This window comes from Peromyscus eremicus, chromosome 4 (genome assembly GCF_949786415.1).
Source record: "Peromyscus eremicus chromosome 4, PerEre_H2_v1, whole genome shotgun sequence".
NCBI lineage: Eukaryota > Metazoa > Chordata > Mammalia > Rodentia > Cricetidae > Peromyscus > Peromyscus eremicus.
This window is the reverse complement of record NC_081419.1, coordinates 44,441,698-44,466,652: the sequence shown is the minus strand read 5'-3', so window position 1 is coordinate 44,466,652 and position 24,955 is coordinate 44,441,698. Positions and strand designations below refer to the sequence as shown.

The following is a 24,955-nucleotide window of genomic DNA, read 5'->3' as shown; positions in this document are numbered from 1 at the left end:
TTCTTCCTTGCCTCAGCTCCAAAGGCTGGTGACTGTTCATCATGGCATCTCATCTCAAGGGCTGGAGGCTGTACTGAGCCACCGTTAGCTTGCTGTCGAATTACTTTATAAATAGTGTTTTCTTTGAGGAAGACAATGTTACAAAAGTGAATTTGATAACAATCTGTAATTAATGCTTCTAGGTAATTGATAGTAACACTAATTAATCAAACCAAGACCACTTAGGAGTCCTTTCCCTGTGTACATCAATAGAACAGATGGTTATATGCTCAAAACTTGTTTTTTTCTAAAGTCAGGGTCTCACTATGTAGCCTTGACTGGCCTGGAATTTGCTCTGTAGACCAGATTCGCCTCAAGATTCACCTGCCTCTCCTCCAAGTGCTGGTATTGAAGTCATATACCATCATGGCTGGCCCAGTACAAACCTTTTACCATGGATATATAGATCTCTAAATTTCTAAATATATCGTGTTAAAAGACAATTTGAAAATGAGAAGTCTTAATCAAAGAGCAAAACAGATGATCAGGGTAAATTCCTTAATGGGTAAATTCCTTAACGCAGATGGTTAAATGGTGCTAAGCATTGATGATCATAAGAACCTAGGTTTTATGGTGCACTTCCTGACCATTTCAATTCCATACATAAAGTAAATTAATTAAGTCAACTTGGAAAATACTTAGGAAACACACATCCTGTACTTACAAACACGTCTAACGTAACTTCTACCAAAGTGCCTATTCAATGAATGAAGTTAGTTTAAATCAAATAAGAAAAATGGGTGACTTGAGTAAGAAAAGACAATTTTGTTTTTTATTGAAGAGTGGTTAGACATTTTGCTTTTTGCATGTTGCTTCCTTTATAGGTTGTATTTACTTCTGAAATCAGATAGTTTGGAAAGCTTGACTCTGGTCATCTGTGTCAGTGAACGTGATTAGGATGAATGAGCTGCTTGCAGAACTTTCCTTTAACCTAGTTATATCTGTACACCATTAAGATACTTTCATGTGCAAATAAACATTGCTGTTTATTTGGGTTTATTTATTTATTTATGTGAGTTGCTGTTGTTTGAGGCAATAATGATTAAATATTGACAGGTTAGCAGTGGGATAGAAATGGTGCGATGCTGATGAAATTAAACAGAATGAGTCATACTGGTTCTGCTTCTTTAACTTCCTCTAGATGCATTGAACAGAAATTTAAGCGCTGCCCTCCCCTGCCTACCACCAGTGTCATAATAGTCTTTCACAATGAAGCGTGGTCCACGCTGCTTAGAACTGTCCACAGTGTGCTGTATTCTTCACCTGCAATACTGCTGAAGGAAATCATCTTGGTGGATGACGCTAGTGTAGACGGTAAGAAAGCATATGCTTATCAATAAATCCTTGTGATCATGTCCAAAGTCGGCCTGGTTTTATATTGTACTCCCTGTGTGCCGTCTCAGAACCTGAAGGGGTTGGGTGTGATGAGTGGTAAAGTCTGAATCCTAGGATGCCATATTTCAACATTTTGGATTGTAGGACTTTCTGAACACCATTATTCAGAACTGTAGTTCTAGAGGGTGTGGCTTTTACTCTAGAACACAGTGGCTAATAGCAGAGATGTGGGCATGAAGAAAAGCTGTCTGGACTGGAACCTCAGCTGTGGTCCTATCCAGCTATGTGAATTTGTTAAGTTACTCTTTGGCCTCAGTTTCTTTATTGATAAAATGGAGATAATGTCATGCTGTATCAAATTTAAATGATGTTAATTACCTTAAACCACTGAAAAAGAAAACTATGCTGAGTTTAATTAATATGCTATTGATTATATAAAGCATCCCATTTCATGATTTAGAACTGGAGCATAACTGGATTTTTAAATATGAAGGAGTTCTTGTAAGTATTATAATTAATAGGTAGTGTTCATAAGTACCTGATGCCACACTGTCATTCCATTCTGTTTTATTTGGGTGTTTTCTCCCATTGCAGTGATGAGGATCTAATACAGGCCTCATGCACAGCAGCCAACTGCTATATCTGAAGTATGACCTGGGCTTTTAAAAAATAATTCAGTGTTGTTTTCAAAATTAGCAATGTTTTTTAAATGTTTGTTTCTACTTAAAATCATAAGTCAAATACTAAGTTAGATACTTTAAATTGGAATCATAAATCTATAAATAAATTCTGATTCTAATTTTTCAAAATTAACGTTACTGTAAGTACAGAACAATTTATTTCATTGATTACAAAATTTACTCTTGTACAAACACAAGTTTGGAGTTAGATTCCATGTAAAACATGTCCTCACCAAATCCAAAATATTGTTATGTATACCATCATTTTATATACATGAGAAAAGAAAAAGGCAGGTATTCATTAGGTTACATTACTTGTATCCTTAGCCCAAACATGGTAATAAGTGACCATAAAATAAAATATTAGCCTTACTACATCTATCTACAATTCTATGTATTTTCATGGCTTCCAGTTAAACATACTGTAAATAAAGTGAGGTTGTGTTCTCAATATTTGGGCAGAAAAACAACATTTCTCCTATTCCAGAGATTTTTGACATGAATGTGAGACCTAGTCTCCAAGTGAGGACGTTTTATAATTCATGCCTCCTGCATTCAAGTTAGGTTCCATAACTTAGATGTGGTGTTGCATGCCTATAATACCAGCTGATGTCTGGGGCTACAGCAACCAAACAAATGGAAAAAGGCAGAATGGACCAAGAGAAGGAAGAGGAAATGAAGTGCACACTCTGGAGATCTTTGAATTTCTAATACCCTTTCCTATTACTTTACCACTTAATTGTAACTAACTGGTATTTTGCTGATAATCCGATTTTGTGGTTCTTCCTGTCTGGTTGGACAGCAGCCAATGGGTTTTAAGTCATGCTTGATTAAGATCTACATCCCCTATAAGTTTACCTGAAGAAGTAGGAAAAAAACAAAAAAAAAACCCAAAAAACAAAAAACCACTAACATAGTCGTGGAAATATTTTCCCCCTTTGATGTTTAGAATGTCTTTTCATAGATGATTTTTATTTTGCTTGATTGTCCCAAGTAGTGAGACAGTGGAGGCATGGCAAATTTGCTTCTAGTAGGCCTTCAGTTGAAAAATACATCTTTGCTTAAAAGCTCAAACAACACTGAAGTGAAGGACATGAGAATGAAGACATACCCATTCACTGTCTTCCTGTTTCAACCATTTTGTTTTCTTTCCCAATCACTTTCAAAATAAGCGTAAGGCTTCCCTAATTACATTAGAGTCATACCAATTTAAAAGTTAATGTTCTCACATAACACCATGATTACCCCCTTTGTTTTATCTTAAAAAAAAAAAAAAAGTCTATTTGATGAGCCAGACACATTTTTCCCATGGCTTCTTGTATCTTTTCTCCACAGCATCATCACATGTCCTGTAACAGTGACTTCAGGAGCTTGAGTCACTCAGCTAGATAAGGGTAGAGAAGGAGGACTACTTAGCTAAAAGACCTGCTCCCTTTTGTAATTGTCATAAGTACTTGACGATGAATTTGAGCTGCTTTCCTAACAAAATTTATGCTTGAATGCTTGTGCAGTTTGTCTCACTGAATTCATCTGAAACAGCCAGTGAGCACCCGTGTGGCTGAAAGGAGACTGAAAAGCCGGGGGTGGTAGTGCATGCCTGGGATCCCAGCACTCAGAGGCTGAGGCAAGAGGCTCGGGAGTTCAAGCTAGCCTAGGGTGCACACCTGTCTTTAAAAAAGAAAATACACACACACATATGCACACACATACTTGCACACCTACCCCCACCCCACCCCCATACATCTGTGAAGTGAAAACTAGTCCCTGACCGCAGTTTGTTTAGGAAATGTGGAGTGAAGATGAGGATAGCTGGGTACCAAAAAGGTAATTAAATCCTAGTGAAGGCAAAAACCAGAGATAACATTTTTAGAGTGCTGCCACCTGGTAGGCCCTGTGTTCTGCTGTCCAGTATTGCCCCAGCTCATTCTCCCAGTAGTCATCTGTGCCACTTGTGATGTCATGTCTTCCCTATAGATAAGGGATCTAAAGTATAGAAAAGGTAAAACAACTTTGCTGAGGTCAAACCGTTCATTATGAGGAATGGTTCTATAATCTAGGACCTCTGATTTGATGAAATTTTGTACTTCCCAAAAAGGAATATGGGTTGGATAAAATTTAGGGAGCAGATAAGAATTTGAACATATTCCAGATTTTTTTTTTAAATTTTCCCATTTTTTTGAGTGGGGGTGTTTTACCTGCATGTCTGTCTGTCTGTCTGTACATCACCTGCATTCAGTGCAAGGAAGCCAGAAAAGAGTGTCCAATCCCCCTGACAGTGAAGATATAGACAGTTGTAATGCAGCATGTGGATGCTGGGAATTGAACTTGGGTCCTCCATAAATTCCCGTTGTATTTGAGGCTGTGCTCTGGGCCTGACATGGTCGCTTAAACTGAGTTATATATTCACAAGAATTCAAGAATTTAAGTTAGATGCATTGGCATAAGTCTGTAATCCCAGCACTCTGCAAGCTGAGGCAGGAGGATCACACATTCCAGGCCAGCCATGTCTGGCAAGACCATGCCTGAAAGAAACAAAGCAAAACACCCACCATGACCAAAAGAATCTAATGGTGATAGAGTGGACTGAAGATGCCTGACCATCTGAACAGTACCAGATTGATTTGTCTCAACCCTTGCTTCTCACCCAGCTTATCCAACCTCAGCTGTTTAGTATCCTGAAGTATGTGTTACTATAGCTCTGTCTGTTTTTTAACTGCCTGATTCACACACCCCTTTTTAGTTCTGTATTTTATTGGAAAAGAATTCAAGAGACACCAAGGTTTTCTGCTGACGGTGGGAATGTCCCCAACCCGCCACAACTCTGGGCATCCCCTACTTGCCTTTTTCTTGACATTTGATTATTAAGCTATTTTGACCACTGCCTAACAAACAGCTAGTGAGCCATATTAAATGCCTGGCATTTCTTGTCATAGTTCTCAAATTTTAGTACCAGTTTAAAAATGTGTTGAATTTTATTTTTATTGAGACCTGTTTTTCTGACTCCTACAGTCACTCAGCTCAGCTCTCTGTGAGCTTTCTAAACTCCTGGGGTCCACCCCATGTAGGCCTCTCACATGCCTCTAACATATTGCATGTATTTGTATGACGTGAACAGAAGTTCTAACATGAGGTATTACAGGAGTTACAGTTTGTGTACATAGTCTCATTTTCCTCAAAGAGTTAAAGGTAATGTCATGTTACTTCTACTGGCAGAATGAGCAAATGTTGACATGAATTTAGAAGGGTCAACGGCCTATGATTTCATTAGCTTTCAGAAGTTATATATAAAACTAAATTTTTTTTTTAAAAAGTTAACTCTAATTTTTTTTTCTTCTTTACAGACTACTTGCATGAAAAGCTAGAGGAATACATAAAACAATTTTCTATAGTGAAAATAGTGAGGCAGCGAGAAAGAAAGGGCCTCATCACTGCTCGGTTGCTAGGGGCAGCCGTAGCAACCGCGGAGACGCTCACGTTTCTGGATGCTCACTGTAAGTGCGTGTGTAGAGATGGCTTGTAACTTCCCCCTCCCCCCTGCATTTCAAAGTTAATTGTCTTTAGATGTCTCACTGCGTTCTTCTGAAGAGCATGTTTAACCCATGGTAGCCATGGCCGGCCTGGCAGCCCTGGCCTCCTCAGTGTTTTCAATTCCCAGCTTTATCTGTGGGTGATTCTTGCTTAGGACACCTCCCCTACCCTAGATGTTCATTCTATCATAAGACAAAGGAAGAGCAAAAAGCATTTTTCCTTGCAATTTTTCACTCCTACACTGTGAGATTACATTTTTATCTAAGTATGATCAGCACTATCACTGAGCTTTGTCTCAATACTGCCACTGAAGATCTGTTGAATCTATTCTGTCTAGTAATCGGTACCCTGCTATATTGTCCCATGAATATCACAGTTTTGGCTAATTTTGTCCCTCTTGGGCAGTTGTTGCTCTCTGTGTTTTCATGGTTCCCGTGGCACTGTTTTATAGTTTTAGAAAGTCCTTCGGAGTCACTGTTCAGTGGATATGCTAGGCTTGAACAAAATAGTGCTTGCTTTGTCCCTGGAGCTGTAAGTTTGGGGAGATTTCCTCTTCGTATGAATGCTTGGACGTGAGCTGCCTCGCTCTTAGGTTACACTTCACCCAAGAGCTGGCTGAAACCCATACTGGTTATCACAGAAAGGCTTTGGGCTTTGGGTTGTGTTGAGAGCCATTGCATTTGGTAGTCTCTTAATCTAGCATTTGAAAAATGAATAGAGGTCTGGAATGTTTTTCAAACGATATTATCACTCTCTAGTATTGCTTTTCCTGATCCAAAATGTAGTAAGATCTTCCTCCATGCTAGACAATGATCCTTCCAGGCCATGACTGACAAATTTAACTATGAGGCCCTCACCTGTGTGACATGGTATGATGTGGCCCAAGACCATGGTTCTGACCTTCATGGGACTCTCTGCTCCTATGCCATCAGGACTATAGCAGCTTTGAATGGTTTTTCTGTAGCCACTAAATTCAGAATATTCTAACTAGCTGACTTACTTTCTCCTAAGACCCAGGAATTAGAATTAAGCTTTCAATTACTGTACCTTAGTGGGTGGAAGAGACACAAATTTAAATAAGTTAGAACAATTTTAGGGTTAAGTGGAAAGTTTACCTTGATTCATAGCGCATTCCTTTTTTTTTGTTTGTTTGGTTTTTGGTTTTTTTTGGTTTTTTTTCAAGACAGGATTTTTCTGTGTAGTTTTAGTACCTGTCCTGGATCTCGCCCTGTAGACCAGGCTGGCCTTGAACTTGCAGATCTCTGCCTGGCTCTGCCTCCCGAGTGCTGAGATTAAAGGCCTGCACGCCACCGCCGCCCAGCATCATAGCCCATTCTTAAAGGAAAGGGCTCCCATAACAAGGATGGTAAATGCATTAGTGCCGTCTGCCATGCTAGGAGAAAAAAGTCATCTCTTAGAAGAATTTTCCTGATTTTACTTTTTCTTTTTCATCCTACTCTCATCACAAGAGCCCTTGAAAATTCCCTTCTTGTAGAGGTCTGTTATACAGCATGGTGGCTATAGGTAATAATGTGTTGTATACTTTCAAATGGCTAGAAGTAGATTTCATGTATCCCCCATCCCCACATAAGGTGATGGATATCTTAATTAGCCTGAACATAACAGTATGTTAGTGTATGTGTGTATGTATCAAAACACATTGTATACTCTTAAATACATCATTTTTGCCTATTATAATTAAGATGAAAGAAATCACCCATGTATGTATATTCAAAACACAGATAATCTTTTCTTTCTAATTTCCTATAAACTTTCCTGTAATATCAAAGAAAACCTTTTCAGTGTTTCCATTAAATTGACCATAGCTTCTGTTTGGGGCAGGTGAGTGCTTCTATGGTTGGTTGGAACCTCTGCTGGCCAGAATAGCTGAGAACCACACGGCAGTGGTGAGTCCAGATATTGCATCCATAGATCTGAATACATTTGAGTTCAGCAAGCCTTCTCCATATGGAAGCAACCATAACCGTGGAAATTTTGACTGGAGCCTCTCCTTTGGCTGGGAATCACTTCCTGATCATGAGAAGCAAAGAAGGAAAGATGAAACCTACCCAATTAAGTAAGATGCTTGCTCCCATGTCTTACATTCTCACCGTAAGCACCAAATGCTACATATGTATATTCATTTTCACAGTAGTTGCTTGTGTGATAATTCTTAATAACAGAAAAAAATCCATACCATTCTATATGTAGGCTAGTAATGTACAAGGCTCTTTTGCATGATATTATGAGCAGCCAGTAGGATTAGGTGAATTCTCATGTCTTCATAAATCGTAGTTTAAGAATATTAAGGCAGGTTAAGGAGAGAAACAAGAATATAGAAGATGATGTTTTGTAAAGTACTTATTTCTCCCAAAACCTTAACTTTGAAGAAAGAATTTTTAGTTCTTCTTTGTCTGCGTACAAATTTTAAATGTAACCTAATATCTCTTTACCTGTAATGTCTTTCAATGTTCTTTCAATGACCCCTTTCAGCTTGTTGGATTTCTTCTATATCAAACTTCAGTAATGTATTTCTTTTCAGGACTCCTACCTTTGCAGGAGGCCTTTTTTCTATATCTAAAGAATATTTTGAGCACATTGGAAGTTACGATGAAGAAATGGAAATCTGGGGAGGAGAAAATATAGAAATGTCATTCAGAGTAAGTTTATGGAGATTAAACATAGCATGCATGTCAAACAGGGTGATGTATTGTGTTCTGATCAGCTCATACAGGCTGTTGCAGATGTATGCTGTCTTTATGTATTTAGAGCTTTCTATAATGTAATTGCTGGAAAATTGGCAATGAGGCTATTTCCATTTAAGTTGTAACTTGATATATTTATTCATGGTTGCCAATGTAACAAGAGGAATCAGTTAAACTCCTGTGTCCAGGCAATAACACCAATTAATGCACTTGTAGCTACTGAATTCCAGCCAAGATAAATATAATTAAACCTAGTGCTTCAGGAAATGAGTTGATTATCAAGGGAGTCAGTATGGAAAACATTTATTTATAACTGTAAAGGACACTAGACTTAACTCTTTGTAGCATATGAGCTGTTCCCCTTCTTTTCATAATGCATGTTTTAAGTTAATATAAACAAAACAGGCTTTTAGTAGTCATGACATGTGCTTAATATATTCAACTTCATGACCTCATTTTTGTGGTAACCATGTCACTCACTTTTTGTCCTTTAGATTGGAATGTGGTGGGGAAAGACCTGGGAGTTAGGCTTATGTGTTGGCTCTGGCTCCATCGTATAGGACAGTAGTGGCCTTGCCACATCTAAACTGCTGAAGGGCAGGGGTCTTTTTAAACTTAACTCCGTGTTTCCAGCCCTAGCGCATGCTGAAGCTCAATGCAGTTTGTTGAACTGAACTTGTCACTGAGCCATCTGATTTGTTTAAATGAGAAGAAGAGGAGGTTTTGGCCACTCGCCTCAGCATCCACTGTTAAGCATGACTTCATTTTAGGTTTTTTGCTTACCTATTGTTAATGGCAGAACTAATCCTTAAGACATTTTATTTAGTACTACTGCAAACTTTTAGACACATTCCATGTAGATGTGGACTTTTTAATATGATGACCAACTCCTTTGTAAATATAATGGTTTATGTTTTGGCAATAATGGCTTTCTTGAATGGTTTTCTTTAATGCCAAATTGAATATCCAAGGAGTAAATAGAGTCTGGGTTCTTTTGTGCCCAGACAGCTACTTCATTTCTTAGGGAAAAAAAAAAGTGTGTAGTTTCAGTAAGTGACCATGTTCTTAAGGGGAAGTAGCTACACCGGAGAGAGCCTTGTTTTTCTCTGCATATTAGAACACTTGCATAATTATTGGCCAAAAAGAAAACTTGGAATTAGTTTTTATGAAGGACTCAGAACTCATGATCTTGTAAACCTACTTTCTGAAGATGTGCATTTGTTCTCTGTATTTCTCATTTCATTTAATAAAGCCATTGTTTACATTTATAAGACATAAGTTGAACTAGCATGGAGACTGTTTATAACACGATAATAACTCTCTACATTTTGTATGTATGGGTATCTTAAAGGTAAACTTAAAGCAGCAGTTTTTTTTCCCCAAAATCCTGTGAATTTAAACAAATATCGTTAATTATCAGGTGTGGCAATGTGGTGGGCAGTTGGAGATTATGCCTTGCTCTGTTGTTGGACATGTTTTCCGCAGCAAAAGCCCTCATACCTTCCCAAAAGGCACGCAGGTGATTGCTCGCAACCAAGTTCGCCTTGCGGAAGTCTGGATGGACGAATACAAGGAAATATTTTATAGGAGAAACACAGATGCAGCAAAAATCGTTAAACAAGTAAGTGAGGGCTAAATTATGAAAGGACACTTCAACTATTCCAAGCCGTAGGCCTTTTTTTTTGCTTGAATCACTTCACAAAAAAAAAAAAAAAAAAAACTAAAAAGTATTTTTGAAAGGTAGGCTTTTAAATTTTAAGCCTTAAAATAAATAACTTGGGGCCATCAAGATCACCGGTGTGGTGGGTAAAGCAGCCTGTCACCAAGCCTAATGACCTGAGTTCAATTCCTGGGACCCATACCTTGGAAGGAGAGAACTGATTCCTGTAACTTGTCCTTTGACTTCCCACATGTGTGTACCCAGACACACACACACACACACAAATAATAATAATAATAATGATAAAATAGTGTATGTATATATAACTTATTGATGATGCTAGTTTGCTCTCTTAAGAGAAAAAAAATTAAACAGCTTTATAAAATTCAGGCATTTTTAATTGTTTTCCTTGCCCTTTAGAATAAAGGAAAATAAAATACAATTAACTCACAATTGCCTTTTTTCAACTCAAGTTCCAATTGGGAATTGTGTTAAGATTAAAACACTTAAATTAGAAAAGAAAACACCCAACTGTGCAGTTTGGGAGAATATTTTTTGTCATTTGACTGCAAAAAGATAATGAGCTCATTGGGTCTTAGCACCCAGTCCGAATGTGGTTCCTCTCCTCTTGCTTTATAGGTCATTTTAACGTGAAGAGTTGGGATGAATTCTGAATGCTCCCACAATCAGCCCCGTGTTCACAGTATTTTGGTCCGCAAAGGTCTAGAGGCCTTTGCCCTGTAGAAGGTCTGTCCATAAGTAAAGTGTATTACAGCGCTCCAGTGTGACCAGGCGGGCCGCACACTTGGTGCGTGAATGAATGGTCCATTTAAGGTCCACCTTGCATTCAGAACTTTGTCCAGTACATGTAGATATAACTACAGATAGTACCATTTGAAGCATCTATCAGTCCTGATTTGACTAAACACTCCTTTCATTCCCTCATTTATTTCTAGAAATCATTTGGTGATCTTTCAAAAAGATTTGAAATAAAGAAACGCCTTCAGTGTAAAAATTTTACATGGTACCTGAATACTGTTTATCCAGAAGTGTATGTACCAGACCTTAATCCTGTTATATCTGGATATGTAAGTATTTTTATGTTCCCCCTTTTCCTTGAGAGATTCCCTCCCATACCTTTTAATTTATTGCTTTTGGAGTTTTACATTATTAATGCCATCTCCCTGAAATTAATTGAAAAACAGAAACTGTGCAATTGATTTTTTTTTTTTTATACTTTCAATCATTGACTTAGATTAAGAGCATTGGTCAACCTCAGTGTCTGGATGTTGGTGAAAATAACCAGGGAGGGAAACCGTTGATCCTGTACACGTGCCATGGACTCGGCGGAAACCAGGTGAGCACTGCCTAGGACGTCTCTCCTTTGAGCACTTCCAGACGACGTCAGGTGCTGGGTGGTTTTCAGAAGTCACGCTCGGCTCGATGCTAAGGTAAAGTGGTGTGCAGGGGTTTCTAAGCTAAACATGAGGTTGCAGAGTGGTTACTTTCGCGTCCACTTGGGCTCTGAAAGGAATCTGAAGTTACTCACTTGATCCACAGAAAGGAGAAGGATTAAAAATAAAAGGAATAATACCATTTGATGGTGTGTGTGTGGGGGTTGGTGGGTGGGTGGGTGTGTGTGTGGGTGTGTGGGTGTGTGTGGGTGTGATATAGTTTTGACACTTGTGTGACTGTTGGTATGGCGGCGGCTTTGTGAGCCGACAGGTGAAGACTGTATGAAATGTCGTAGCAGATTACCGCCAGTGATAATGCTGACACAGCCGCATTGTAAGGTTGTTTGAGGACAGAGACGCTGCTTCAGTTCCCTGCATCGAAACGCTGTGTTTTTCTTTTCTTCTTGTTTTGTTTTTCTTTGATTGCTGACCTCCTTGTTTCCACTCTATTTTTCCAATTAAGAACAAATGTGAAATGTTCCTACCTAGCCTACTAAAGCTGTAGAGAAAATATGAATTTTCTGGCTTTTTGCTTATTTTGACCTTATCATGTGCAAGCTAACTCAGAGAAGGATTAGACTTTCTCCACGGTCAGTCCGCAAGTTCCCCGACTGACCTCTGGGTGGGTTTCATCTCTCTGCTTCTAGCTCCCTTAGGAACCTGTACTATAAGCCCAGCATCTGCAGCCAGTAACATTAGGTCTGGAGTAAGGACTCCAGGGTGCTTGGTGGGTATATAAAACCACATCAGAATTAGGGGAGATACCCATGGATTTTTCTGAGAAAGATAACATTTTAGACTTTATATTGAGAGGTGAGTACAACCTAGAGATGTGTTTAGTAGGAATGGAAAGGAAATGGAAAGAGTGTGAGGAAAAATATACAAAGAAAAACATTTGGAACTTTTTACTTTCTGGGAATTGCCTGTATTTTGGAACAGGATTTTCATAGCAGTACATGTTTGTACTACTTTGTACATACTTTGATAGGACTTTGAAAGTATCAGTGTTAGGAAAAAAGGGTCAATGTGTCTCCTCTCCAATCTACTTCTATACATCTTCCTATTCATTAAACTCAGCTTAATTCAGTTTCAGTCTTTGTTTGACTATATATAATCTTTTAATTTTTCCTTTTTTTCTACATAAGAATAGTTATAGAAATAATTATGTTATTTTGTAAATAACAATATGCTTATTTCCTCATTTGTAAATATGTTACCAATGATTGTTAATACTTAGACATTTTTCTCAAGCTCTCTCCAGAATTATATTTATCTTAAAATATACTATTACTACTATTTTTGTAGTAATTTACTACAGGTACTATATTAAAAATATAGTATATGTGTTATTTTGTATGCTTTTCTATTGTCTTTTCCAAGTTAATATTTTTACAGAGAATTATAAAATAAAATTTAAATTACCAATAGAATAGGCTGTCTTTAAGAGATTTGGGGAGAAAATTCAGTTATTAAAAATATTTGTTTAAATACATGATACAACTTGTACTGTTGCAAGAACTGACCTTATGAAGCCTATGTCACAGAAGCATTTTTTTTCCCCCATAGGAAGTAAAAATATAATTTGAGGTGCTAAAAGAGATAGAGCAGATTGAGACAATGTGAGTGATGGATTCAGAGGTTGGACTTGAAGTTAAAGAAGATCTTTCTGGGACAGTCATCTTAAATGGAGCCTAGCATTGGGAGAGAAGAGCATTCTGAAGGAAGTCTGGGTGAGAGCAGCCGAGTAGAGAGGTTCAGAGAACACAGAAGGCCAGTGCGGCCAGCGCAGAGTGGTCTAGGCAAGGAGCGAAGGAAATGAGGTCAGAGATTTTGATAAGGAACCTGCTTGTATAGAGCTCTGCAGACCTATTAAGGAAGATGGATTCAATTCTGAATTCGACAGAAGCTATCAAGAGGTTTTTTGAGCAGGAGGATAATCTTGTCTGGTTTGTATTTTAAGATGACTCTGGCTTCTGTCATCTGAATACAATCACTTATTATATCTCTTACTTGTTAGTTTTTTATTTTTGAGAGTTAATATAATTTTAACATTTTTCCCCTTCCCTTTCTACCCTCCAATATACCCCTGCCCACTCTCCTTCAAATTCATGGCCTCTTTTTTTCACTAATTGTTATTACATGCACATATATATGTACATGTATATTCCTAAATATAACATGTTTAGTCTGTATAATGTTACTTATGTGGATGTTTGGCACTGGACAACTAATTGGTGTGCTGTTCCCTGGGAAGGACCTCTTCTCCTGCTCCCAGCTTTCTCAGTTGCCTGTAGTTCTTTGTGTAGGGTTGAGGCCTTAATGGGCTTTTCGCTGGGTACTTTGGCCTATCCATTGGTGTCATCCATATTCAGCTCACTTTCAGGCAGTCCTGTTCTTTTTAATAAATTATTTCCCCCAGCTACTTTTCAAATTTTAGTTCCTTGGGAACTCAAATTCAGATGTCTCATTTAATTTGAGCATTTTCTCTCCTTTTAATAATTTAATGGTGTTTTATGACATATAATCCTTTTATAATAGTACTTCTAAATGCAAGGCAAAGTAACTATTTTTGTTATGTGGCTGGATTGGAGAATGTTCTGGTCCAATGCAGTTATGTCATTACAGCCTATGACAGCTAATATTTCATGCACATTCTCCTCTAGTGCATGTGTGCAGGTTCTGAGTGACGTGTCTCTCCCATAATTTCAGCTAATTAGTTATTTACTTCGTGTTGGTACCAAAGTATTTTCAGCTATTTTCCTTTCCTTCATCTTAGTGACTCTTTGATAACAGTGATGTGAACTGCCGGCTAGCCTTTTTTATTAAATCTTTGAGTTCTTAAGGTTTATCTTAGTTTAAATTACTTAGTTAGGGATAATTAGAATATTGTTTCTTTCTCCTTCTTAAACTACTTTTTACACTGCTTTCACCTAAATGGTTGGTTACAAAATCAATTAATAGTTTCCATGCAGGAGAAGAGAAATTAAGCATGAGACTGAGAAAAGGAGCTTGGGATGGAGGCTCTGAATTCTGTTAAAGTCTGTGCAGTGTTTACTTTAGCACAGTGCCTACCTAGCACATAATAAGGGCTCAATAAATATTAGTGCTAACAGGCATTATTGCATTATTGAAAATCAATTATGTTAACTCATTTTATCCTTAGACTGCCAACATTATTACATATTTGATTTATAATGCCTGTTATTATATGGCTGGGACAATAGTTCAGTCAGTAAAGTACCTGTCACGACAGTGAATATTATTTGTTGATACAGTGCTTAGCTTTGGCTCACAGAGAATCCAACTAACTACACATACAGTTCTAGTAGTATAGAATATGCTATCTCTGATGTCCTATGGAAGCCTTGAAAGTTATAGTTTTCCACCAAGTTAAAAAAAAAAAAAAACTGGAGAGATAAAGAGGTAAAACAATGTTTGATCTAGTTCTTAAAGAATGAGAAGGAGTTAGCAAAGCAGGAAAGGGTCACAGGATTTCCAGGCAACAGCCTGCCCATAGAGCGAACTCTTAGGTTATTCTTTAGTGGTAGATTCATACAAAGTGAGCATGCTCTACTACAGCTGAGGCCGTGGCTGCGGTAGGAGTGAGTCCTGAACACTGCGTGCCTCAGATAGGGGGATAGCCTTGAGCAACAGAGGGGATGTTTGTTAAGCAAACTTGTTAGCATTTCAAACCAAAGCTTATAGGGCTCCCAAGCAGCTGACAGGATTGATGCATCATAGGGTCAGAGGTTGGCCTTACAGTATAAACTAAGGGGGAGTCTGAGTCAGAGAAGTGGGGGTGGAGGAGAAAGTGTGAATGAAGTGCCACCAGAGAAGAAAATTCAGCGGAACTAAGAGACTCCTTCATTGGATATGGAGAGATACATTAGTAAAGAGCTACCGTGGACCAAGTGCTGACCAGGCGCTGGTCTTTGCTGCAAGTGCTCTCCACCTATCAAACTGTTCACTTAGTGATTTGAGTAACCCTGTGGGCAGGGACCACTACTACCCATCTCACGGGGGCAGAAACAGACTCTGAAAGTCCTTTATAGTTCGTAGACTAGTGAAAATGACTTAGTTGGGATGAATGAGAGAAGGATTATTATGGGGGAGAGAGAAGCAGCCAGTTAACTGTTTATTAGAACTTTGCAGGCTGCTCTCTGCAGTACACTTGTGCGGGCCTCCATTCTACCTCGTAATTTCCAACTTCCAGTTTGGAAAGGATGGAACACCATATTTAGGAAGTAATCCCTGCTGGTAATGGACAAAAGCATAACGACCCTGCTTACATTTCTGATATTTTTATTGTGTTTGTTGAAGAACTCCTGAGTTTACTATTTAGTGGGTAGCTGGTTGGTTTTCATCTTGTCTTATTTTGCAACTGGGCACATGGGTGCCTTTGTCGATCACAACACTCTCTTTCCCACAGTACTTTGAGTATTCTGCTCAGCGTGAAATCCGGCACAACATCCAGAAGGAGTTATGTCTTCATGCTACTCAGGGTGTCGTCCAGCTGAAGGCCTGTGTCTATAAAGGTCACAGGACAATCGCCCCCGGAGAACAGATATGGGAGATTCAGAAGGTGACTGGCTGCAGCTAATTTATCTGTTCACTTTGAATAGCTCTAATTGTTTTACTGTGCTATATATCAGGATTTCTTTACTTTGAATAACTCCACTATTATTATGTATCTGCCTATGTGATAAGAGAATACCTAGGGATTAAGTACCCATAGGAACAACTAATCATAAAGTTGACGCTTGGCTTATGCAGGTGATAAATTATTAATTAGTACCTTATTCTTGACTTTTTAAGAGTTTTTTTTTATAATAGATATTGAAAACCATGTTTATTCCTTAAAGGGGCAAAAAGAGTGTTTTTCACATAAAAATGCTAATTATGTCTTCCTTCATTTTAGTACATTTTAAATTAATCTAGAATCGAAAGAATATATGGCAGATTGCCTGTTCTTAAAAATGTTTAAGATTTAGCTTGATCATAGTAATTTTTATCTAAAACTAGTTTTGTGTAATAGTAGCATATCATGAGACTGGCTTTGCTAATTTTGAAGTTGGTCATTTGAATACCAGTGGAATGCTTCCTGTTTGAAAATGTGTTTCAGATTTTGCTCTCTATTTCCCTCTTCATTTTTGAAATGTCTTGCATTGACTAGATAGCAGTAAAGTGAATTATATTATTATAAGCAAATTCATCAATATTTTATGAGCTTTAGTTGTTCTTAGATTTAAAGTTAAAAATCGGATACATTTGTTATGCAGATCTTCCTTTACCTTTAGAGAAACCATAAAGTCATTTTCATATTTATCTTTTAACTGTGAATCCTGAAACTTAATGTATGTTGTGTGTTTTCTTTTTTCCTAGGATCAACTTCTATATAATCCATTATTTAAAATGTGCCTTTCAGCAAGTGGAGAGCATCCACACTTAGTGCCATGTGACCCATCAGACGTACTCCAAAAATGGATTTTTAGCCAAAACAATTAAGTGTTCCTTAAAGTTAAGGAGTTGAAAAGGACATACTCTTCCTCATAAAACTGTGACTAGGCATACACTGTAGTTGTTGAAAATTATGCAAAAGCAGCTAATTGTAACTTATTCCAAGTGCATTTTCCTTATTTATGTCTTAAGATGTCTATGTAGTACTGCTGCAGAAATCCTGGGGGTTTCTGTCTGGAAACAGAGCAACTAGAAATACCAAAGACTATTCTGAAATGTCCAGATGTAGAAGAGAGATGTTTACAGTATGAAGAAAATAATTTTCCTAGTAAAGTGATGTGTGTTTGTACACTTGAGGATATGCATAGCTACATCCGCACATTCACAGCTTAATATGTTTCCCTGAATTTTAGGGGGAATAGAAAAAGATTTGATACTGTATTTTTATAACTATATAGAAATGGATCAATGAAGGTCAGCCATTGGCCTTTCTGTACACACCAGGAAATTTTTATAGATCTAGAATTTATTGTTTTAAAATCCAGGTAAACTTTTGTTGTCTTCTGTTTACTTGTCTGTTGAATATTTCCTTGAACATGAAGTTGAATATGGAGAGGACTATTTTTAACATTGAAATTTTTAGAAAATTTACAGATCTTTTTTTAATCTGAAGCCCACTCCTCCTGATGCACAGGTGTCTTCCCCAAACGGCTTTTCTGAAGTGGCTACATTGTGTGTTTTCCCAGAGCACTTTAAAAAAAAAAAAAAGACAAAAAAACTTTATAAATTATTAGCTATGGCTACAAGGGTTCCCTTTTTCCTTTCTAGTAGTCTTATTTTCTTAGCAAAATTCACTAATCTTGAATATTTATAATACTGAATTTCAATATACTTGACTCAATTCTAGATGTCGTTATTGATTCATTATATAGAATGTCTTTACAAGGATTTTTCTCATAAAAAAAAATAGCCTTACTTTTATCTACGTGGAAAACACAATAAAAAAGAACCCTGAACACTATTGCAAACTTTTGTTTCAATTTTGTCCAGTTTGGGGTAAAGTCTGTAATTGATCATGGGTAGAGGAAGCATCCGGGTTTTGTACTAGGTTTCAGTTGCTTGCTGTTTGTGGAACCCCAGATTCTTGGAAGGAAAATGCGAACCGTGACAGTGGTATGAAAAGAGGAACAAAGGTACTGGTAGTTACATGAATTCCTGATAACTTTCTTTAATAATCTCATAAAATTATGTTTTGAAGTCACTGTTTCCTCTTTGGCCATCTTATAGAGAGAGGTCTTGTATTATTTCAGAAGCAAAATAGAATTTGCTTTAACTTTTAAAACCAGTAAGGTCTCGGTTGTACAAAAGAAAACATTTCCTAGTATTAGAGCTTTAATTAAATAATAAAGCATCAATTAAATTTTAAAAAGTTGAATTAAAAATTTCACATTTTCTAAGCAGTTACTTTGCAGAGTTTTCAGTTTAAGGAACATCTATCACGTTTCTAACTTTATATTAAAGTTACAGAGGGTGTAAGACTTTGCCATTCAACTGTCTCTTTTAGGGTAGAGACAAAGATACACAATTTTGAAACAGTATGCCACCATGTTACATTGTATGACTGAGATGACTTCCTACCTTTTAATTTTGGTAGTCCATTAGTAATAAATGTTTCTCTATTATGATAGCTAATAATGACATGTAAGCATACTGTGTTTTGCCACTTAGAAGTGCAATTTCGGTTCCTTGGTTTGTTCCACTAGACTTAAATAATCATGAGCAAAACCTGCTCTCAACACTTATTTTATCTCTAAAAACAATACAAAACAGAGCAAATTTTCAATGATATTTTATGAATGAACTGGAATAAAACATGTTTTTAAAAAATGAAACCAATATGCAGACCCTCACAAAGAGCCGTATGTTGGTACCTTGTGGTCCAAATAATGTCTCTTAAATTAGGTTATGTTGTGGCCATGTTAAATATATCCACCAGAATATTCTTACCTGATACAACCACCTCAGGCTGTTACTCAAATGTCATACTAGCAATTTGATTGGGGATTGGCCCTTTGTGGGGAGATTCCCTCTTAAACTACCTTGAGTTCTGGAACAGTGTTAACCGTAAATCATAGAGTCTGGCTATCATCCACTTGCATGATTTGCCTGCACTCAAGTGTAAAATTATGGAACTCTTGCTCAATTTGAAGCTGACAGGGCAAATGGTCTGGTTTCTGCTGAAGACCTGGCATGCTGCCTTCATTCCAGAGGACCATTCCAGAGGCCATCAGAACTGAGTCCAGTACCTTGTGCTGCTCAAGGTCAATTCCATGATCAAGTGCACCAAAAGTTGAGAAGTGCCTACTTAGTTAGCCATGGGAGAAAATAATGCACCAAAACTCCTGGTTATGATGAATTTTACATCACTGTATTACCGGAGAATGCACATATATATTCATCAAAACATATATGAAGGGCTAGGGATGTAGCTCAGGTAGAAGAATGCTTACCTAGCATGCTTTGTATTAAATCCCAGCACCACATTAAAAACAGGCATGGTAGCACCTGCCTATAATCCCAGCACTTTGGAGATAGAAGCAGGATGATCAAAAGTTTCAAGTCAACCTCAGCTACATATAGAATTTAAGGATAGGCTATGCCAAGGGAGAGACCCTGCTCAATAAAACAAAATAAATACCAATGTAAAAAAAAAAAGTCATTATTTCTGGGAAAACAAGTTTGAATTCTTAGAAGGAATTCAGTTTTGTTCCCTTTAAAGTGAGTTGTGAGCCTACAATTCATTTTAATGACAACAGAAATAAATAAGACACTATGGTTGTAGTGTGGCTTGTGTGAACGATACTCAGAGCTCTTGGAAACTTACTCATACTCTGATAAATGCCTTGGCCCTACAGCAGCATGTGTGTAAGGGGATTGGTATGAAGAAAATGAAAGGTATATGTATATGCATGCATGTTTTCAATTAAATTGAAAAATCATATAGTTTTTTAAATGAATTTATATATTAACTAATATCTATTGTCGACACAGTTGCCCTGAGGAAGTGATTCCCCTTCACTTGCACACAGAGTAGTAGGGTTTGGGTTGGAAGCCCCCTAGTGTCATCACGGACCTGTACCATTATTAGAAGGTAGTTTGAACTGTTTAGAGGTGTGGTGTAATGAGAGGAAGTGATGTTACTAGGGTTGTGTGTGCCCTTGGAAGGAGTGTTGGTCCCCTTAGCTCCTCCTGTTTCCTGGGTGCTTTGAGGTATCTATGTTCCAACATGTGGTTACTACACACCCAAAGCGATGGAGCCAACACCTATGATCTGAAACCTCTGAAGTGTGAGTCAGAATAGGGATTTCTGTCTTTAAGTTGTTCTTCTCGGGACTTTGCTGCAGAGAAATATATTGTCACAATGCTCTCTAGTTTTTAATAATACTCATGAGACATCTTTTCTGTTTTATTGTCCATATTAAGCATTAGTTACTAGTGATGTACAATATAATAATCCCTGTCTCATGAAGATCATAAACTAGTAATGTGGACATAATTATGGCATCACAGGACAATGATGTTTCAGAGCAAAAAAAGTTCTATGAGAAGCTGATGGCTCCATCAGCCAAATACAGAAAATTGGCTCCAAATTTTAATGATAATTAAATGGCATTAGTTTAGTTGCCAACTTGATACAACGTAGAATTACCTAGGAAGATAGCCTCAATGAGGGATTGTCTACTGGGTTGGCCTGTAGGCGTGTGCTGTGGTTACTTTTTCTGTTGTTGTGATAAATCATTCTGACCAAAAGCAGTGAGAGTAGGAAAGGGTTGGTTTGGTTTACACTTCCAGATTGCAGTCCATCATTGAGGGAAGATTGAGTAGGAACTCAAGGCAGGGATTTGTAGACAGGAACCACAGAACTCTGCTGGTGACTCACTCCCTGGCTTGCTCAGAGAGCTTTCTTATACAGGCCTGCCTGCGTAGGAATGTGCTACCCACAATGGGCTCTGCCCTCCCCTCTTAATCATCAGTCAAGGTAATCTCTTCACATCCTTATTACTTCAGACATCACCAGACATTAATCTCTGTCTACCTCTTTTACTACCACCATGGCTTCCTGGCAGTTCCTACCTCTGTTTTCTGTACTGAGTTGATAAATTCACTCCCTCCATGGACCCTTTACTCTGCCAACTCTTGCTCTTATTCCTTGTTCAGGAAACTCACTTTACATGAAAACTATTCCTTATCTTACCTTGAACATCTGCTAAGGATGCACCTTTAACTTCTAGAAAGGAAGGAGTATTTTATTTCTGGTTACTGCCATTCTCTTTTGGTTTTTATGGCTAGGCTTGGGAATAACTTGATTCTGTAACAAGTCTTTTTCTGAACTGCCAGCCAGTTCCCAAATGATGACACAGAGACTTCTTATTAATGACGAAAGCTGGCCTATAGCTTAGGCTTGTTCCTAACTAGCTTTTATAACTTAAATTAACCCATTTATATTAATCTATGTTCTATCATGTGGTGTTACCTCTCTTCCATCTTGCACCTCCTGCTTCCTCTCTGTGTCTCTTGGCGTCTCCTGTGCACCTAATACCTCCTCCTCTTCCTTTCTTTCCCCAGAAATCCTGCCTATAACTCCTGCCTAGCTATTGGCTGTTTAGCTTTTCATTACAACAATCACAATACATCTTTACACAGTGGACAAATATGCCGCAACATCATTCTTTAATTGAAGCCGTGCCTTTGGATATTTCACCCTTTCCTCCTCTGTGCTACTATCAGTTGTGAATTCATGCTATCCATCAGTTGAATATTCTGGTTCTTATTTCCTTGTTTTAGTTTCATTTGTTTGTTTTTGCTTTGCTTCACACCTATTTCTTCTTCTTCGTGGACAACTTCATAACCCATTTCCATGGCTCCCGTATCGAGTTCTCAGTGCTAGACTACCACATTTTCTCCCCTCAGCCACACACCCCCTAATTGCTAGTGACCATTCTTCTCTAATTCTCAAATGTTGTGTGGTATCTACCAGAGAAGGCTGCTCAGACATGGATTTAAGCCAGTAGGACATCTTATTAGGTGGCTGGCAACTACACTGGGTGTTCAGTGTAGCCCTGAGTCTTTCTCAAGGTGAAAGCTAAAAACCATATTCTGGTTGATACACTTCAGTTAACAAGAACAGCTAGCCAGAAATAAAACTACAGAAGCCAAAAAGCAAGGTTAGTACATTTACAGACTTTCTCAGAACTATGGACTTTGATGGTGGAATGGTTTAAAAAAAAATGTCCCGCGAAGGGAGTGACACTATTAGGAGGTGTGGCCTTGTTGGAGTAGGTGTGGTCTTGTTGGAGGAAGTATGTCACTGTGGGGGTGGGCTTTGAGGTCTCATCTATGCTCAAGATACCACCCAGTATCTCAGACCACTTCCTGTTGTCTGCAAGCCAAGGTGTAGGACACCTGGCTACTTCTCCAGCACCATGTCTGCCTTCATGCCACCATGTCTCACCATTATGATACTGGACTAAACCTCTGAAAATGTAAGCCAGCCCAATTAAATGTTTTTCCTTTATAAGAGTTGCAGTGGCCATGATGTCTCTTCACAGCAATAGAAACCCTAACTAACACAGGTGGATTAGGTCTTTTTTTTGTTTTGGCAAGTGGTACTGTACACATGCTGAGTTTAATGACCTGAATGGCACTTCTACCATGAAGTCAGTTGTGCTATGATCTGGGGCCTACTAAGGTCTAGGGCCCTGTTACATTGAAGAGCATAGTTTCTGGCTACCGGCTCTACCTAGTTCACTTATACAACTTGCAACCTCCTGCCTACCTCTCCTCTAGTCTACATTTTAGTCTGGTTTATTTATTTATTTAAATTAATTCTTTATTCTGAGACAAGGTCTTAGTTATCACAGTCAGGCTTGGAACTTGCTATGTCGCCGAGGCTAGCCTTGAAATCCTGATCCTAAGTGCTGGGATGGCATGTATATACATCTGTGCCTGGCCATACTTTTCATTCTTATACAGAATAATTTCAGTATTTCATTATAATAATTCTCTTCCCTCAATTCCCATGTTTGTTTTTCCATCACAGAATATTATGGGATGCAGAAATTAATGCAGAAATACTGAACCCTTGATATATAAAAAATACATTCACTTCCTATCCCTGCACACAGATAGCTGCTTTCCTTGGATGACACACTTATCTTTGTCTTGGCATTGTAAGTTTCCTTTTCTCTCTTGTTTCATGAGTTTTATCTCTTCACCCTTTGACTTACTTTCTCAGTTCAGAAGAGTGTGTCTTACAGTCACTTTGGAGGAAAAGACCAAGATGCATACTTTGTTTGATAACTGATGTTTAAAATACCTTTAGTTGTTAGATTTCTTGGTTAGAAATCTTTTATATCATGCTGAAGGTTTCATTTCATCTTCTAAATTCCAATATTAAAAATCGAATGTGTCTTGATCCTTGATCATTTGTTGCAATCTTATTTTTCTCCTCTTCGAAGACATACAGATTTTTTTTTTATTTGCCCCAGTGTCCTGAAGGAATTCTCATATGACCATGCATTTTGCTGTACTCTTTAAATACATACCTTCTGGAAAGTTTTCAAAATATTTAATTACAATCTCTTTTGTATTCTTGGTTTCTTTCTGGAAATATTATTTGAGAGTCCTCATTTGTTGATTCACTAATCTCTTTGGGCAACCTTTTTCACTGACATCCCACATCATCAAAGGAATAGGATATAGAGTATTTTAATTTTGTTTTCCAGTATGCGTTTTACAGAGTACTTCATTTCTGTCTTAACATTTCAAATGCTGCTTGTATATGACTCCGTCATTTTTGGAAATGTGACTTTGTTTGTTTTTTTTTTTTTTTTGGTGTGTGTGTGTGTGTGTGTGTGTGTGTGTGTGTGTATACTGGGGATCAAACCTGGGTCTTCAGACATGCTAGGCAAATATCACATCCCCTGTATTTATTTTTCTTTGTAAGGATATTAATAGTGGCGGATTTTTAAAGTTCCCATCTACTTCCACAATCTCTGTTCTCCTCCCTACATTTCAGAGTAATTGCTTTTCTCAAACGTTTAGTGATTTTGAATTGTCTATCTCAATACAAAGTACTGGAAGGTTCTGCAATGTGAGAAGAGCTCGTTGACTAGTCAAATTCCCAAGGAGAGTCTTCTAGTACTTTATCTAGAGGGTGTAAACATGCCTGCATCCAAGAAAAAAGACTACATGGTTCCTGTCCTCCACTGTCCTAGACACCCTCTGCTTACCTCAAACCAAGTACATCTCTAAGTGAGTACTTCGGTGTGGGAAAGTGTCCAGGTGGGTACTTGGGTGTGGGAGAGGATCCGGGGTGGCTGCTTGAGTCTGAGAGAGGACCCAGGGGAGGGTCTACCAGTCAACGCACCTGTATCTCATCTTCTTCCCTGTGCTGTGTCTTCCACGGGTACTAGTTATCACAGGGTTCCTCTGTGGTCTTGCAGTAGCTGTGGACTGACCTCCTTAGGTCCCTTGATGGTCTGCTTTGCCTTCTGTTTTCCCAGGGTGCTGTCACTGAGACGCTCCCTCTCTTGCTCTTGCTTGCTATGGATTTGATTTTTATAAATCTTCACTGTCATTTTCTGGGGGTTTTGGAATAAATCAGAAGGAAGGAAAAGTAGAATTTGATATTCTTAATGAAAACACCCATTCTTCCTTAGCCTCTTGCCAAACTGAAAACCCAGCTCCTCCTTCGTTTACTTAGAAGAATCGGCACAACCTCATTATGAAACTCATCTCTGGTGTCTACAGCACCAGGAGCTTCTCGATGTATCCCTAATGCCCTGCTTCATACTGTACATGGAGATGATCTCCAGCGGTTTTGTAATTATTTTCCTGGCCATCCTCTACACTTGAGTTACCTTTTAAAGACAAAGGCATTGGTCTGCTGCTTTTGAAACCTTCTGGTGGCTCCCGAATGTTCTAAGAGACATTTGAGTGTCCTGGCTACCTTAGCCTCCCTGGCCTGTGTGTGGCCAGTCCATGCTTGGTATGACCCTGCCTGCTTCCTCTCCAGCCACTTTTCTCAGCTTGTGC

At 38.2% G+C, this 24,955-nt stretch overlaps 1 protein-coding gene across 2 annotated transcripts in view; it reads left to right on the top strand.

Moving 5' to 3' along the window:
* Galnt3 (polypeptide N-acetylgalactosaminyltransferase 3) overlaps positions 1-17,879 on the top strand; it is a 35,370-nt gene extending 17,491 nt beyond the window's left edge. For both annotated transcript variants that reach the window (XM_059260584.1, XM_059260585.1), the window contains exons 3-11: positions 1,181-1,353; positions 5,396-5,545; positions 7,425-7,659; positions 8,125-8,242; positions 9,708-9,908; positions 10,904-11,035; positions 11,203-11,304; positions 15,831-15,983; positions 16,784-17,879. In XM_059260584.1, the coding sequence (XP_059116567.1) occupies positions 1,181-1,353; positions 5,396-5,545; positions 7,425-7,659; positions 8,125-8,242; positions 9,708-9,908; positions 10,904-11,035; positions 11,203-11,304; positions 15,831-15,983; positions 16,784-16,906 (1,387 nt within the window). In that variant the 3' untranslated portion in view covers positions 16,907-17,879. The remainder of the gene's footprint in view (positions 1-1,180; positions 1,354-5,395; positions 5,546-7,424; positions 7,660-8,124; positions 8,243-9,707; positions 9,909-10,903; positions 11,036-11,202; positions 11,305-15,830; positions 15,984-16,783) is intronic.
* Positions 17,880-24,955: the final 7,076 nt, after the last annotated feature.